A 14561-nucleotide genomic window follows, 5' to 3' on the forward strand; every position below is an offset into this window, starting at 1 on the left:
ATGCGACTGAGCCAGGCAGCAAAAATGCAACCTCACTGTAGAATGCCCGATATCTCGTGTGTTTCGCCTTTACTTATGGTGCGATGCTTTGGTTTCGATTTTAAGTCGACCCCCCCCCCCACTTAAGATTTTCAAATTTTGAAAAATAGGTCTACTTACAATTGTGTAAATGTGGTACCTGTCTATCGCTCACATTCGCGTTTAGTCGTGATACCTAGGTGGCCTTGTATACTGACAGTGGTATACCTCGCCGCTCGCTGACACCCTCGTTCGCGCATTTTTAAGTTTAATTTTGTAGCTGCTAGAAGTGGTCTAAGGTTGACAGCCCCATTGCACGCCAGGTCTGTGCCAACACACAGTGTGCATGCTAGTGTTGTCATTGGCTTGTGTCTTTCCATGTAAATATGCATGTTAAAGTCTTCACTTTTATTTTTTGAGTGCTGAACATCTAAATAAAGAACTAATAGCTTTACTGCATAGAAGAAGGCTTTGTGAACATGCTGACGGCATAAATTGTGCACTATTTCCTTAAATATTTCGTAACCCGAGGATGGCCTATTCAGGGTGTTAAATGTTATTACTCCGCAAATACAGTAGAATCTCAGCGATACGAACCCGGCTAATACGAATTTCGGTGGGATACGAATTTGTAAAATTCCCCCGCCGAAATGCATTATGTACAATGGGCCAAAATTCGGCTGTTCCGAACACTTTTTCGTGTCACGCTGGGTGATACGAACTTCGGTACCGCGACCGTCGACCCGCCACCGGCGCAGCGTGCACCAGTGCCAGTTTGGGATTCCGCGGCAGCAGGGAGGCTGACAAGGCATGCGAAGCTTTCTCTCTCTCTAGTTTTTGGGGGCTGCCTCTTCGCCTTTTTCTTTTTACTTTGTTGTTGCCCGAGGCTAGCGCCGCTGCTTATTGGTCCGTTCGCCCTGCGAACCAGCCAACCCAACCGGTCGGGCACGATTTGTCCTCTCCACATTTCTCACAGCCCTGCGCGCCCGCTCTACCGGTCTTTCCGCTATAGCCAGCATACAGATCGTCACACCAGCAGCAGCTCCCTCTTCTTTGTTCCCTCGTGTGCAACGACTACGGAAGTGCAGCGTGTTGTTTGCGTGTGTCGTTTTACAAGCATTGATCGTGTTATCCCGAAAGGTACTGCAATCAGTACGATGTCGCGAAAGCGGAAGGCGCTGTCCTTGAAGGACAAACGGATATTTTAAAGAAGGTGGACGAAGAGCCCAAGAAAAGGCACATTGACATGGCCAAGGAATTAGGCCTGCCAATTTCTACGCTGTCTACGATCGTCAGTCTGCGCGGCCAAGTTATGCAGAATGTGCAGCACTTTGGCTTAAACTCCAAAGAAGCGAAGACTGCTCACCATGTAAAGTTAGAAGTTTTAACATGGTTTAAAGAGGTCACTGCGGCCAGCGTCAATGTTGATGGAAAAGTTCTGCATGAGAAGGCTGCGGACATCGCACTCACGCTTGGAGTTGAAAATTTTCATGCCTCTGGTGGCTGGGTTCACCGATTTAGGGCACGGCATGGCCTCTCCTACAAAACCGTTTGCGGCAAAAGGGAAAAGGTTGAAGCCTCCGTCATTGAAGATTGGATGGCAACCACGCTCCAGTCTTTCATCGCAGGATATGACACTCGCGATGTTTTTAACATTGACGAGGCAGGGCTGTTTTACAATCCTCAGCCCGAAAAGAGTCTCTGCTTCAAGGGCGAAGTCTGCCAGGGAGGACAAAAAGTAAGCAGCGTATGACGGTTTTTCATTGCTGCAACGCTGACAGGTCAGAAAAAATGAAACTGACAGCCATTGGAAAATACGGAAAGCCCCGATGCTTCAAGGCAGCCGGTCGTTTGCCCTGCAAACCAATAAAAAGGTGTGGATGACGTCGGCTCTGCTCGTGGAGTTCGTCACATACTTGGACCATATGATGTCATGCAAGAACAGAAAGATTGTTTTGCTGCTGGACCAGTGTGCGGTGCATCCAAAGCACATGACGCTACAGACCATCAAAGTGGTATTCCTGCCCCCAAATGCTACTAGTCATTTGCAGCCACTGGATGCTGGCATTATCAGAAACGTAAAGCACCACTTCAAAGGTTTGTTGGTGCGCCGCCTCCTTGCGAAGATTGACCGTAAGGGCACAAATATGCAGATTAGTCTTTTGGACGCTATGCATTTTATTGCAGTGGCCTGGTAGCACATCTCTCCTGCAACCATCACTAATTGTTTCGCAAAGTGTGGGATTTTTAAATCCACAGTGGCCGCCACCTCGCAAGTGCCTGATCCAATTCTGGTTGATGTCTGGAACCAGCTTGGCGTTGACTGCAGTGCCGACGATCTCGTCACCTGTAGTCTGCGCACAGTGGAAGACATCATGGAGGATGTACAGTTTAACCTGGATATAACGAAGTTGAAAAAAGCTCCCGATTTTTCGTTACATGCAGGTTTTCGTTACATGCAGGTTTCGCGTGAAGGCTCGTCAATTGTTTTTATGGCGTGACACGACTGTTCTTACGTCGCCGCGCACGTGGAAGTGCGTGGCGCGAAACGACTGCACCATGTGTCTGCGCATAGGCGACTTGGTGTAGAGAGAGGAACTCGAGCGAGAGACAGCGGGAATCATCGTGCCTGCGTGCTCTGCCGAAGCGCGATTGGTGGCCCCGAGAGGGACCGTTGAAAAAAAAAAGCTTCCAAAGGAGCTTTGAGAGAAGAGGAGAGGCGGCGTTATTTTACACTGAAAAATTGCGTAATTGCTGCCTGCTTCTTCGGCACAAGTGCAGGCAGGACACGCCGCTCCAAAGAAGCTAAATCATGTAGAGCTCCTTCATCGTCGCGCGAGCCGACGAAACGGCGCATAACGTCCATTGCGTTCATCACCTCCTTTGCAGTAGGCACGTCACACGGATCTGCATCGCAAGCACCATCATCACGATCATCTTGCACGCTTTCAGCCAGTGCTGCATCAGTCATTTCCTCTGTAGCCACGGCGGCGTTGTCGGCAAACAAAAAGTCATCCAGTTCAACGTCGTCGGGTACACCACCGTTAGTGCGTAGCTCGTTCCACGCTTCGGCCACATCGGACGGAGTAGAAACGTCTTCCTCGTCATCGGCACCAGCCTGTGCGTTTCTTGCTATTCCGGCCTTTAAAAAGCAATTCCTAATAACTTCTGCCCTGACCTCTTGCCAGGAGGCAGCAAGCATCTCGACTGCTTGATAAATATCAATCTTCATCTCCCGTTCCAGCCGGATGTCGAGAAGAATCTTCTGGATTAGTCGGCGTCGGTAACAGCATTTAAAACTGTTAATGACCCCTTTGTCAAGGGGTTGTATTAGGGACGTGCAGTTGGCCGGGAAGTAGTGCAGTTCGATGTTCGAGAGCTGCAGGCCTTCGACGTGGTGCGCCGAGCAATTATCCAGCAGTAGGCAAACTTGACGGCCTTGCCGCTTGACGTCCTGGTTAAATTCCGTTAACCATTCTGAAAATATTGGCCGAGTCATCCACGCCTTGGAGTTCGCCACATACTTGACGGGCATACGCTTCGTTCCCTTAAAACACCTGGGACGGGCACTTTTGCCGACAACCAGCGGGACTCGCTTGTCTGTGCCGTCGAGGTTGGCGCACAGCAGAATCGTTATGCGGAGCTTGCTCTGCTTTCCGCCGCGGCAGTCATCGCCTTTTAGTGCTAGCGTGCGGCCCGGAAGCATTTGATAAAATAGAGCTGTCTCGTCGGCATTGTAGACATCGGCCGCCTCGAAGCGACTCAGTATTCCAGGCAGCTTGTCAGCCACCCATGAAGCAGCAGCATCGCTGTCTGCGGAGGCAGATTCGCCGCTGATTACTCTCCCGACGACACCGTGTCGGCTCTTGAATCCCTGCAGCCACCCGTTGCTTGCCTTGAAATCGTCATGGCCCAAGATACACGCAAAGTCCTTTGCCTTCTGTTGCAAAATCGCGCCACTAATGGGCACATTTCTGGCTCGCGTGTCCAAAAACCACGTGAACACTGCCTTGTCCACATCAGCATATGTCGACGTCTTCAGGCTTTTTTCTTCGAGCTTGTTCCCGACTCCACTGCGTTTCTGATGTTGTGTTCCGCACTCAAAATCGTTGATAGGGTGCTCGCTGGAATGCTGAAACGGGCGGCAATGTCCTTCTTCTCGCCCGCGGCGACTGCATTTAAAATTGCAAGTTTGTCTTCGAAAGACAAAACTTTTCGTTTTCTGGCAGTAGAACTAGCAGAACTCGTCATGACCAACCGACGACGCAGTTACAAGCGGAGACGCACGACTACACGCCGACGGCAGGCCTAGCACCTCCAAAACAAGTCAAACGAACCAGTACGAGAGCACAGCTGACACGCACAGACGCAGGACAAACGCAAAATGGCGAATGCAACGCGTCGTCCCGTTACACTGTAGTCCCGTCGGTCTCGTCCTCCTTTCCCCCCTCTCCTTCCTTCGCCCTGGTAATGAAAGAACCGGCCATCAGCGTTGCTTTTAAAGTGAATTCTTGCACATAACTGTGTCTAAGCCATTGAAACATATGGAAATCACAAAATAAAAATGCTTTTTTTCAAATCCATACAAAGAAATCAACCGCCGCTACAAACGCCACCTGGTGCCACGCTACACAAGCAAAGCCTGAACAGGCTGCTACGTTGGGCACGGGGCGGCGCTAGCCGCGCGCTAACCGTCGCTATCATCATCATCACTAAGTTCGCTTGGTCGCGGTGATCCCAGGCGTTCGTGTAGCTGTTGGCTCCGTACAATACTAATATTCACTAATATAGTGCATTTATTTGGTCGAATTTTCCTTAAAAGTGCAAAAAGTAATGACTGATCAGCTTTGCGAGTTCGTTACATCAAGGTTAACTGCCGCAACGTTTTCGTTACATCGAGGTCGAAAATACATGGGCTTCAATGGGGGCGGCGTTAGGGAATTCAAAAATTTCGTTAAATCCAGGAATTCGTTACATAGAGGTTCGTTACATCCAGGTTTAACTGTATCGTCGCAGCCTGAAATTTCGACCAATGACGAAGAAGAAGACGAGTGCCCAAATGGTGATGACCAACCACCGTCGGCAGCCGAAACTATGCACACTCTCGATATTCTGCGGCGTGCTGTGACATCTGAGACTGTGCGTGAGAACATTACAGCCCAGTTCTTCAGCTTCGAAAATTCTCTGCTGGCCGACCTCGCGGAGAGGAAGACTCAGAAGGACATACGTGACTTCTTTCCACATAAATAAATGTTTTTTTTTTTGTGTGTGTCTAGTGGTTTCGGGACGGATTTCGCTCGTTTTTTGGTGATACAAAATTTCGGGTGATACGAATATTTTCACCTCCCTTTGAGATTCGTATCACCGAGATTCTACTGTATAGTGGTTAGCTCAAAAATAAATTGCTGTTTTGAGATTGGCATAAAACGTTACATAGTTGTTCCAAAATTTGCTGTACAGTTAAAACTCGATTTAACGAAGTTGAGGGGTGCCGCAGATTATTTCGTTAAATCGGGAACTTTGTTAAATCGAGTGATGTATTTTTCGGTCACTTAATTCAATACAATTGATTATATAGTGCAGCAGCATTCAGAAACCTACCGCGGCATCATATTTAAGAAGCGTAAATTTGCCAAAAATGAAACTGCGGCCCGCGGAAATGATTGACACCGCCACGGCGTGTGAAAAAAAAAAATTATTACCACAAGAAGGGTCCCAGGGGACTACAAATTTATTTCCCAGAAAAGAAGTCAGTAATCTTTGCTTGCGTGCGCTTCGTAAGCAATGGCTGCACTGATTTCTCATAAGCCTGAAGTGCATCCAGCGTGTCTTCGGTCCCCTCGTGTGTTGTGGCAAACTGCCTCAGCAGGTCAAGGGCATCCATCACTTGATCCAGTGTCGGCACGGGTGCGTCGTGATCACCATGTTCGTGATCGTCAGTGTCATCGTCAGCACCTTCAGCTGCTTCTCCCTCCATGCTTCCTACAAGCCGCAGGATACCGGCATTATCTAAACTTCCGTCGTGACTGCATTTGCATCAGCGCTCACATAATTGATGAAACTTATTTCTATGGGCACTTCATCCACTGAGCGTAGATACTCCCATGCATCTTCGTGCTGGTGCACACTGCTCGTGCAGTCCGGTGCAGCTTCGGCAGTTTCAGAGCCTAGCGTATCGAAGTCAGCAGCCATGAACACGGTAGCCAGAGTTAATGGCACGCTTGGTTGCACACACCACTTCCGCGTCCGCGAGTAGCAAGGCTAAACTGACTGTACCACATCCGCGTCCACGAGTAGCAAAACTAGACTGACTGTAGGTGCTGTAGGCCTAACAAGCTCAGCTTGGCAAACACGACACAACATTCGCAAAGATAAACAGAAAGAGAAGGGCCAAAGCATAGGGTAATATCCGCAGAAGAAACCGCAACAGTGCGATCTATGGCATGCGACACGAAACTTTTTACCCCTGGCGCCATCTGGTCAACTCAACTCAAAATTATCTCGTTTTTCACGCCCACGTGCTCGCAAAGAGTGCTCGCTCACTTCCAGAACAGCTGTGTCGTTTTGCGCCGCACAGACAGGTAAAATCGGGGCAAAGGCACTCCGCGAATTGGCCGTTAGTTTGCGCTAATAAATTTTGGGGCGTTCTCTTTATTCGAAGAGCTTGACCCGCTTAGAGCGAAGTGGCAAGTGGAAGCATTGCCGCCGCGGCAGTGACCCTTTTGCGCATGCAGTGTCAAATTAATACTACCGCCGATGATTTAGTCTCATACAGGCGCAGAACAGGCCACAAAATCTCTTTACAGCGGATGCTAACGGAAGCGCGCCCAAATCAGTCGACCGCATCGCTGGTGTCCCCCGTAATAGAATCCAAACACTCATTTTTTGAGAAAAGGTTTGTTAATTCAAGACAGATGACGAAATTGGTTCCGTTATTTCGAGTCAGTCAAAGTATTAAACCCTATGGGTGTCTGAAGGGGAATCAGGATATCTTCGTTAAATCGGGACTTTCGTTAAATTGGGTTTCGTTAAACCGAGTTTTGACTGTATATTATGCTGAGGTAACAAAATGGTTTTGATTTTCTTGTCCCCCCATAATACTTTTTTCCGCTAACCTTACCTTAATTATGGGGTTAAGTGGCATGCTCCATTGGTCTGTGTTCAAATGCATCACTGTGTGTGTGACAGCAATAGTGGCTCTGCTAAGCTAATACAGTCAATTCCAGATATATTGAACTCTAAGGGGATCGTGAAATACAGTAATCCCTCGTTGTAACGAAATCGCTTTACTCGAAATATCGCTTTATTCGAAATTTCTTCTTGTCCCGACCAAAACGCATGCATTTTAAGCCGCATTACTCGAAGTGCACGAAGAGCTTGACCCGCTTAGACCGAAGTGGCGAGTGGAAGCATCGCCGCCGCGGCAGTGACCCTTTTGCGCATGCAGTATCAAATTAATACCGCCGATGATTTAGTCTCATACAGGCGCAGAACAGGCCACAAAATCTGTTTACAGCGGATGCTAACGGAAGCGCGCCCGAATCAATCGACCGCATCGCTGGTGTCCCCCATAATAGAATCCAAACGAAAATAAATTTTTCATGACGCTTCGCGATACCAGAAAACCGCGGCCTCTTGGATGCCGAAAAGTGGCCAAAAGACCGTGCGCAGACTTGCGCCGTACCGTTCCATGGGGTGAGCTCGGTAAACAAAATTTTACCGCTCTGAAGAACATTTCTGGCACTGAAACGTACCAAAAAGCACAAAAGAAGTGTCCCTCTGGTTATGAGCCCGTTCACACTTGCGAGTCATGAGCGAGGTGACCTTTCGGTAAGCGAACTGAGCTGCTCCCTGGCTGCCGTAGTCGTCGCTAAGCCTAACTGTTTCACATTAGCCAAAGCAGACGAACCTCTAGAAAGCACGCGAAAAACGTCATTCCCGAGCGTTTTCGCTTCAAACGAGAAGGCGACCCGCAAATTGTGCTTGCATGCGTGAACAACGGTGTTGTCGAGCTGCTGCCTGGTCGCAAGCGACGCCCATTGCCGTGCTCGATGCGAGGAACTACATTAACAAATCGGGAAGACGACGGGGAAGCCGGTCTAGAAATATGCTTGCCGCTCGTCATAATCGGCCTGCATTGCAATAAAACACCGCCCCTAGCTTCGTTGCACTTTTCACGGTGCGGATCGACTGATAACTTGCCGAAAACGTTAAAAATCTGAGCGTCGCCAATGGTGAGTCAGGCTGTCAACATGGCGGGTCAACGCAACCACGGTGTTTCCCCGGCGATTTTCTCGAGCCAGGCATGCTTGATTTGCGCCATCCGACCAAACAAATGATCTAAATGCGTGGTAGGGTCATTGAATTTTGTTCCTAGACATCTGTCATTGAATTTTGTTCCTAGACAGTTCGAGTGTCGGACACTCGAACTGTAAGATTAGCACAGTGTCGTCGACAACGGTGCACCGAAAAACTCTTTGCGAAACTTCATAGCTGCTCACCTCGGGCAAAAAAAAAAAAAAAACTGCAGGAAAACTGATTTTTTGTGCTGGTCGCGCCATCCATCGGTTAACAACAGCAGCTATGCGACAAGAGCCTGAAGCTTCCGAGAGTCCCGACCTAAAACGGAAACAGCAGGTCTCGGAGGTCATGCGGAACGGTGAGAAAAGATGTAGCTGTTGCCATAGCAGCCTCCCCACCACCCCTCACCCTCAGGTCTCCTCCCCAATGCTGGTGCTGGTTTTACTCGGTTTGACCTTATTTCCCGTTTTCGAGGCCTCACAACTAGGCCTTCTCTGGCCATGTGCCAGGCAGCATGCTGCCCAGGCGCGGCGGTGCTTAGTTCGAATTAACTGTGGCAGAACCGACAGGCTTTTTTATACGTAGACTTCTATGAAGCTTGGCCGGACCAAGTAGTACAGTTCGAATTATCCTGAAATTTGAATTACTGAAGTTTGAATTGATGAGCTTTTACTGTACACACACACACACACACACACTGTATATATTGCCCTCCCTACTCCTACCCATTGCTGGCTAAAAACAAAAAAAAAAGTTGACTCCAAATATCAGACCTATACCCCCTGCTACCCCGCCTTCTTTTATGTAGTTCTTCACACGGAATGGCATGATGGTGTGTCAAGTTAGAAGCCAACAGCGCTGATGGGTGGTTCCACCCCTCCTCTCCCCCCCCCCCCCCCCCCCCCCCCCAACCTTTTTTCAGGAGCGGTCATCTCCGTGGGAAGTAGGAGTTTACTGAGAAGGGCGACGCCCACGCGTAGGCTGCCTTGATGTGAACTACCCGCGCTAATCCTTTCGGCTCTGGTGCCGACTCATCCTCTGCTGACCGGCCACGCATGAGGGTTAGAACAGTGACAGTGCATCGCGCGTTTCGGACACTGCCCAAAGCCGTGGGAAAATTGGGAGAAGGACCGCAAACTGTCTTGTCAGAGTCGCAGGGGGCCAATGACCTTTTCCCGCTGAAAAAATTCCTTTGCTGTCTGCGGAGACGGCAAAGTGTGGCGCCTCGATGGAATGCACATGCAGCGAGGTGCGTACGCGAAACCGCACACCCTGCACGTTCTAGGAGGCACGGAGTCCACCGGGTCGGGCTCTGGTGAGCCCTGGGCTCCGCCCACTTGCTTGTACGGTGCCATTGCACTGCTATTGATTCAAATTGTGCGAGAGCTGGTTTAGTAAAGCTCCGCCCAATTATCGAAGGTGTTAAAACCCGCTGCAAACAATGACTTGAGAGAAGCGCGCCGAGCCTCGGTCGGCCGCTTTTAAACTGCCCTTTCTTTAAACTGCCTTATCATCACTGCCTTGCATTTCAGTTCCGTCTTTAATAAATAAGTTTTGTCTTAAAAAGTTGGAATTGCTGCCCCAACCGGCAACGTGTTGCCGGACGAGCAGACGAAGAACCCGATGTGCTCTTCGTACCGCTAACCGCCGTATATTCAATCACCGGCCAGCGTGCCATCATCATTCACCACTCGCGACGAGCAACCGACTAACCCAATTCGGCCATCCCATCAGAGAAGGGCAGGAAAGCTTAACCGGTGCCGTGAGAAGGTTTGATTGGAACTTCTTAATATGGTGCATGTGCAGCTCAAACATAAAATGCGCAACGATGTAATCATGAAGCCAGCAGTCAGAGGCAAGTGGAGTAAACAGGTGATAAAACGGCACCCTTGCATGCGGCCCAGCTAACTAATGGCAAACCAAACAGCAAACGTTTCTGTAGTTTCGAATTGCTACACATGCGTGACAGTCCATCAGGGAAAACAACTGCCAATGACTGTCAGCACGAGCGAACCGGGTGAACGGTGTGCATTTCATCCCCTTGCCACTTGCATCTTTTGTAGCCGCACATGGTGACGCGGCCGCGCCGATCTGCCCAAGCCTGCCTTGTGCGCACCCACGTGCGTGTTGGTGGTGAGGCACAGCATGGAGCTTAAAATATGCAAGCAAAAGTTTTTTTTTTATAAACCTGCAATAATGAATTAAGGCTGCGCAAATTACGCGAGTAAATAGTTAAGCAAGCCAGACCGAAGGCCACACTCAAATGCATACCACGTTCACCTCGTCACACTGTTTTACAGCGCTAACTCTGCCAGCAGATGCCCAAGACCACGCAGCTGACCCAGCTCCGTGTGCAATAATGGATTGTGAAAGAGCCATTAGGAGAAACGCCACTTGCAGGAGCATGGCGTGCAGTTTGATAAATTGAATGTTCCGCTGAACGGGGAGTTCGATAAATGTGAACAAACACTACTCAATTTTTGCGCATGATTTTCAAGCGGATTTTCTGACAGTTTGATGTAAGCAATAAGTCGATGTACCCGGGTTGATATATTCAGGATTGACTGTAATATTCAAAAATAACAGCGCAAAATACAGAGACGAAGGTTAGAAAAATGCAGAAGAAACGGAGACGAAGGTTAGAAAAACACAGGACAAGCACTTGTCTTTTGTTTTTCTAACCTTCGTACCTGTGTTTTTCTAACCTTTGTCTCTTGTCTTTTGTTTTTCTAACCTTCGTCTCCATTTTTTGTGCTGTTATTTTTTAATATGTAGCACCAATTTGCCTGCTTAGTTTTTGTGTTGACTGTAATGCCTGTGTAAGTGCAGTACTTGTCTTTGTATGCAGTGTTCAGCAAAAGCATGATATGTATCCTAAACTTTAAGCATGATGCTTTTACGTGCGGATACTTTTGATAGCGGCAGCTGCTGCTAAGCTGCTTGCAATCATGCAGCATCATAGGCTCGCTTCCACGCTGGTCAATGGATGTCCCTGCGTGTAGTCACTTCAGTGTTTGCTTTGATGCCTGGCGCAGGAGCAGTGACCTGCAGTGGAGTCAAGGGCCCCGCACACAAGGACGAACTGCTTGAAGCCATGGACGATTTTGAGCTGTCGCAAAAAGACGCCAGCAACATGGCCTCCGGTGAGGCTACCAGTATTGCCACTCACCATTATGCCGCCGCTGTACAATCTCCCAGTGTTTCTTCAAAAATTCCAAAGATACCGTATAGACTCATGTAAGGGCCGCACTTCTCTTCCACAATTTTGACTGGGTGCGGCTCTTACACGAGTCAGGCCTATATCTATCCTCAGAAACGTCACATTGCTGCTTTGACTGTTCTGAATAATAATGTAAACACTGCTAAATGACCACGCATACTTTATTCAAGGAAATTCCTCGTCGCTTTCACTCTGGCAGCTACTTGAAGAGCTTGTCTCATGGGTGCCTTCCTAGAGGTAGCCGTCTTCGGTGCCGTCCATCTGGCTTGATATTCCAGTTACCTGGAAGGTTTTCACATTGGTGTCGCACGGTACTGAACGCCATGCACTTAAAATCCACAAACAAACTTGCTGCGGCGAAGCTCTCTTCAATCATCCAGTAGAAGTCTTCTCGTGAACATCCGTGAACATCCGCTGCCATCCACTCGAAGTAACAACGCCGGAATTCAATTTTAAATGGCCAATTGACAGAAACATCCAGCAGCTGCAGGATGCTTGTCATTTCTCCGGGAATGACAGCTAAATTCGTTCGAGTTTCGGCGAGCCAGGCCTTAACACAGTCTGTCAGATGGCCTTGGAAACTGTCGAGGGCAAGCAAAGTCCTCCGTTGCAACAGGCCGCCCAGTCTATTTGCACACACCATTTTTACCCAGTCCAAAACTAGTTCATCGCACGTCCAACGTTTTCATGGACATGAACAATAATGCCAGCTGGAAACTTTTCCTTTGGCAGTGACTTCCTCTTGAAAACCACATATGGTGGCAGCCATCAGCGGTGATGCACAGCATCACCGTGCAGCATTGCCATTCTGCACCGGTTGTATACGCAGAAATGCTTTTTGCACCTTTAAAATCAACTGTGCTATTTTCTGGTCAAGAAAGCCGGGTCGTCTGCCAGACAGGCATCTGATCCGTGTTCCCTATCTGAGACAGATCATAGCTGTGCTGTTAATGAAATGTGCTGTTAATGTTCGAAGGCTGTTAATGAAACGGTGGAACATCAGCAGTTCGTCCTTGTAATCATTGGACAGCTTTTGGCACAATGTTGTTCTGCACCGAATGGAGAGCGCGTTAGAGTTCAGGAAGCGTTGAAGCCATCCCCTACTTCGTTTAAAATTCACAAGCAGAATGCCCATGTGGCGAGCGATGGCAACGGCTTTCATGCGGATCATCTTAGTCCACACTTCATAGTCGTTTTTTTTCTTGTCGTCATGACGGACTCCACAAGTTCCTTTTCTAGCTCCGGAAACTTGCGCGGCTTCCAGCAGAATGCTTTCCGGTTGCAGTTTGTACCAGCGAGCTGTTCTTCCTGGTTGCGCCACCGACGCGCACACTTCTTGTTGACATAGAACTTGCATGCAGCCGCCTACTTGCAGTGTTCTTCGGCGTAAGCGGCGACTTTCAGCTTGAAGGTCGTGGTGTACGAAATCAAATCTGTGCCCATTGTCACCAAGTGGTAAACATAGGCGGCCATCCACTGAACAACGCTACACACAGCAACCACAGCCGCACCAGCACACTGCCCAAGATCACAGCACCACACAAAGAAAAAATGACTCCCAGAGAAACGGTTGCAAAAACAAGACCGCGTCCCTACGTGATCTCAAAGCACTGATGGTGATAGGGGTTGAAAGCAGGTAGCTCCATCTAGTAGCAACTTGTGAAATTTAACTTTTGCTGGTGCACGAATTTCCGCATTGGCTGCAAAAATAATTTTCTTTTTCAAAATTTCGGCTCCAAAGTTGGGGGTACGGTCCTAGCCCAGGGGCAGCCCTTACACGAGTATATACGGTAGTCCATAGACAGCCTTAAGTGTGGGCTGAGCCAGGTGGTACGACAAAATGACACAAGGCATTATGTGGCAGCCTTTCCTGCTTCCTGTTCCAAACTTAGTGTCTTGTTCTTTCTTGCTTAGTCTCAGGATCCAACGACTTCTTGGGAAAAATGTGTATTCTAACTACTGTGATTATCAGAATGTTTGCATAAGTGCATTCTGCTCCACCACAGGTATACATTCATGAAGTCAGTGGTTTGTGGAAATTGTTTGGAATTTCAGGAAAAGAAGCACACGCACTCATTGGCTGCACAGGCTAGTGTGGACTCGCTTTAGCAAGATATAAGTGTGCATTGATCAAAATACAGACATACTTTAACATTTTAAGACTATATCAACCTCAAAGTTACATTTCATGCACTCACATGCTGTTCTAAAATGTTTTTGCCAGTTGTCAGTGAAGGACTGACTTAGCAGATGCCACGTCGAGTGGAAAATAATTTTTACAACTTCTGTTCGCATGCATTTGTATCGGCCCCCGTCCTAGCCAATAGTAAGTGAAACCTCATTAATTGGAACTTCAAGGGACTGGAGAAAATGTTCAAATTACCGTATAAAGGCGTTTAAGGGCCGCACCCGTGTATGGGCCGCACCCTGTTTTCTCAAAGGAAATAATAATGAAAAAAAATCCCTGCAAGGGCCGCCCCCAAACTTTACGAGACCCACGCGGGAATAGCCTTTGAAATGCAAACACCGTGGTCTCCGTGATCAGCTCCGGCTGCAAGCAACGGTGCGCTTGATCGTGCAGGCGATATGCGCACCGGAGCTTCCAGGTGCCGCTCACGGGTGGCGCCCGAGGCCGCGGCTCATCATCATCATCATCGTCAACATTTTCCTCCGCCGCAAGCTCCCGCTATTCATATCGGCATCAGTATCACCAGCTCCAGCATTTTGTGCATGGTTTTGTGGCTATCAAAAGCACAGGAGTTGTGGTAGCTTGGTAGTTCACCATAGTTGTGGCTTTTGCGTTCTGCTGCCGAGCATTGTAGATTTAGCATGATGGACGAGCACCTTAATATCTACTCAGCTGGGAGTTTGCTGTCGAACACGGTAAGCGTGCAGCAGGCAGGAAATTTAATGTGGCCGAGAAATGCGTCCGATGATGGTGCAACCAAAAGGATGCCTTGAGGAAAACAAACTGTAAAGAGCGCGCTTTCCAAGGCACGCCATGCAAGTTTCCCAAACTGGA

At 48.7% G+C, this 14561-nt stretch overlaps 1 protein-coding gene across 10 annotated transcripts in view; it reads left to right on the top strand.

Annotated features, from left to right (window-relative positions):
- LOC144124708 (uncharacterized) overlaps positions 1–14561 on the top strand; it is a 75474-nt gene that overhangs the window by 31579 nt on the left and 29334 nt on the right. For 9 of the 10 annotated variants that reach the window (XR_013313268.1, XR_013313269.1, XR_013313266.1 and 6 more), the window contains one exon: positions 11355–11462. Coding sequence is in view for 5 of the 10 variants with exons in the window: in XM_077657555.1 (XP_077513681.1) it covers positions 11355–11462 (108 nt within the window). In the remaining 5 variants the exon portion in view is untranslated. The remainder of the gene's footprint in view (positions 1–11354; positions 11463–14561) is intronic. The other variant, XM_077657552.1, reaches the window with a different exon arrangement.

Source organism: Amblyomma americanum, chromosome 3 (genome assembly GCF_052857255.1).
Source record: "Amblyomma americanum isolate KBUSLIRL-KWMA chromosome 3, ASM5285725v1, whole genome shotgun sequence".
Lineage (NCBI taxonomy): Eukaryota > Metazoa > Arthropoda > Arachnida > Ixodida > Ixodidae > Amblyomma > Amblyomma americanum.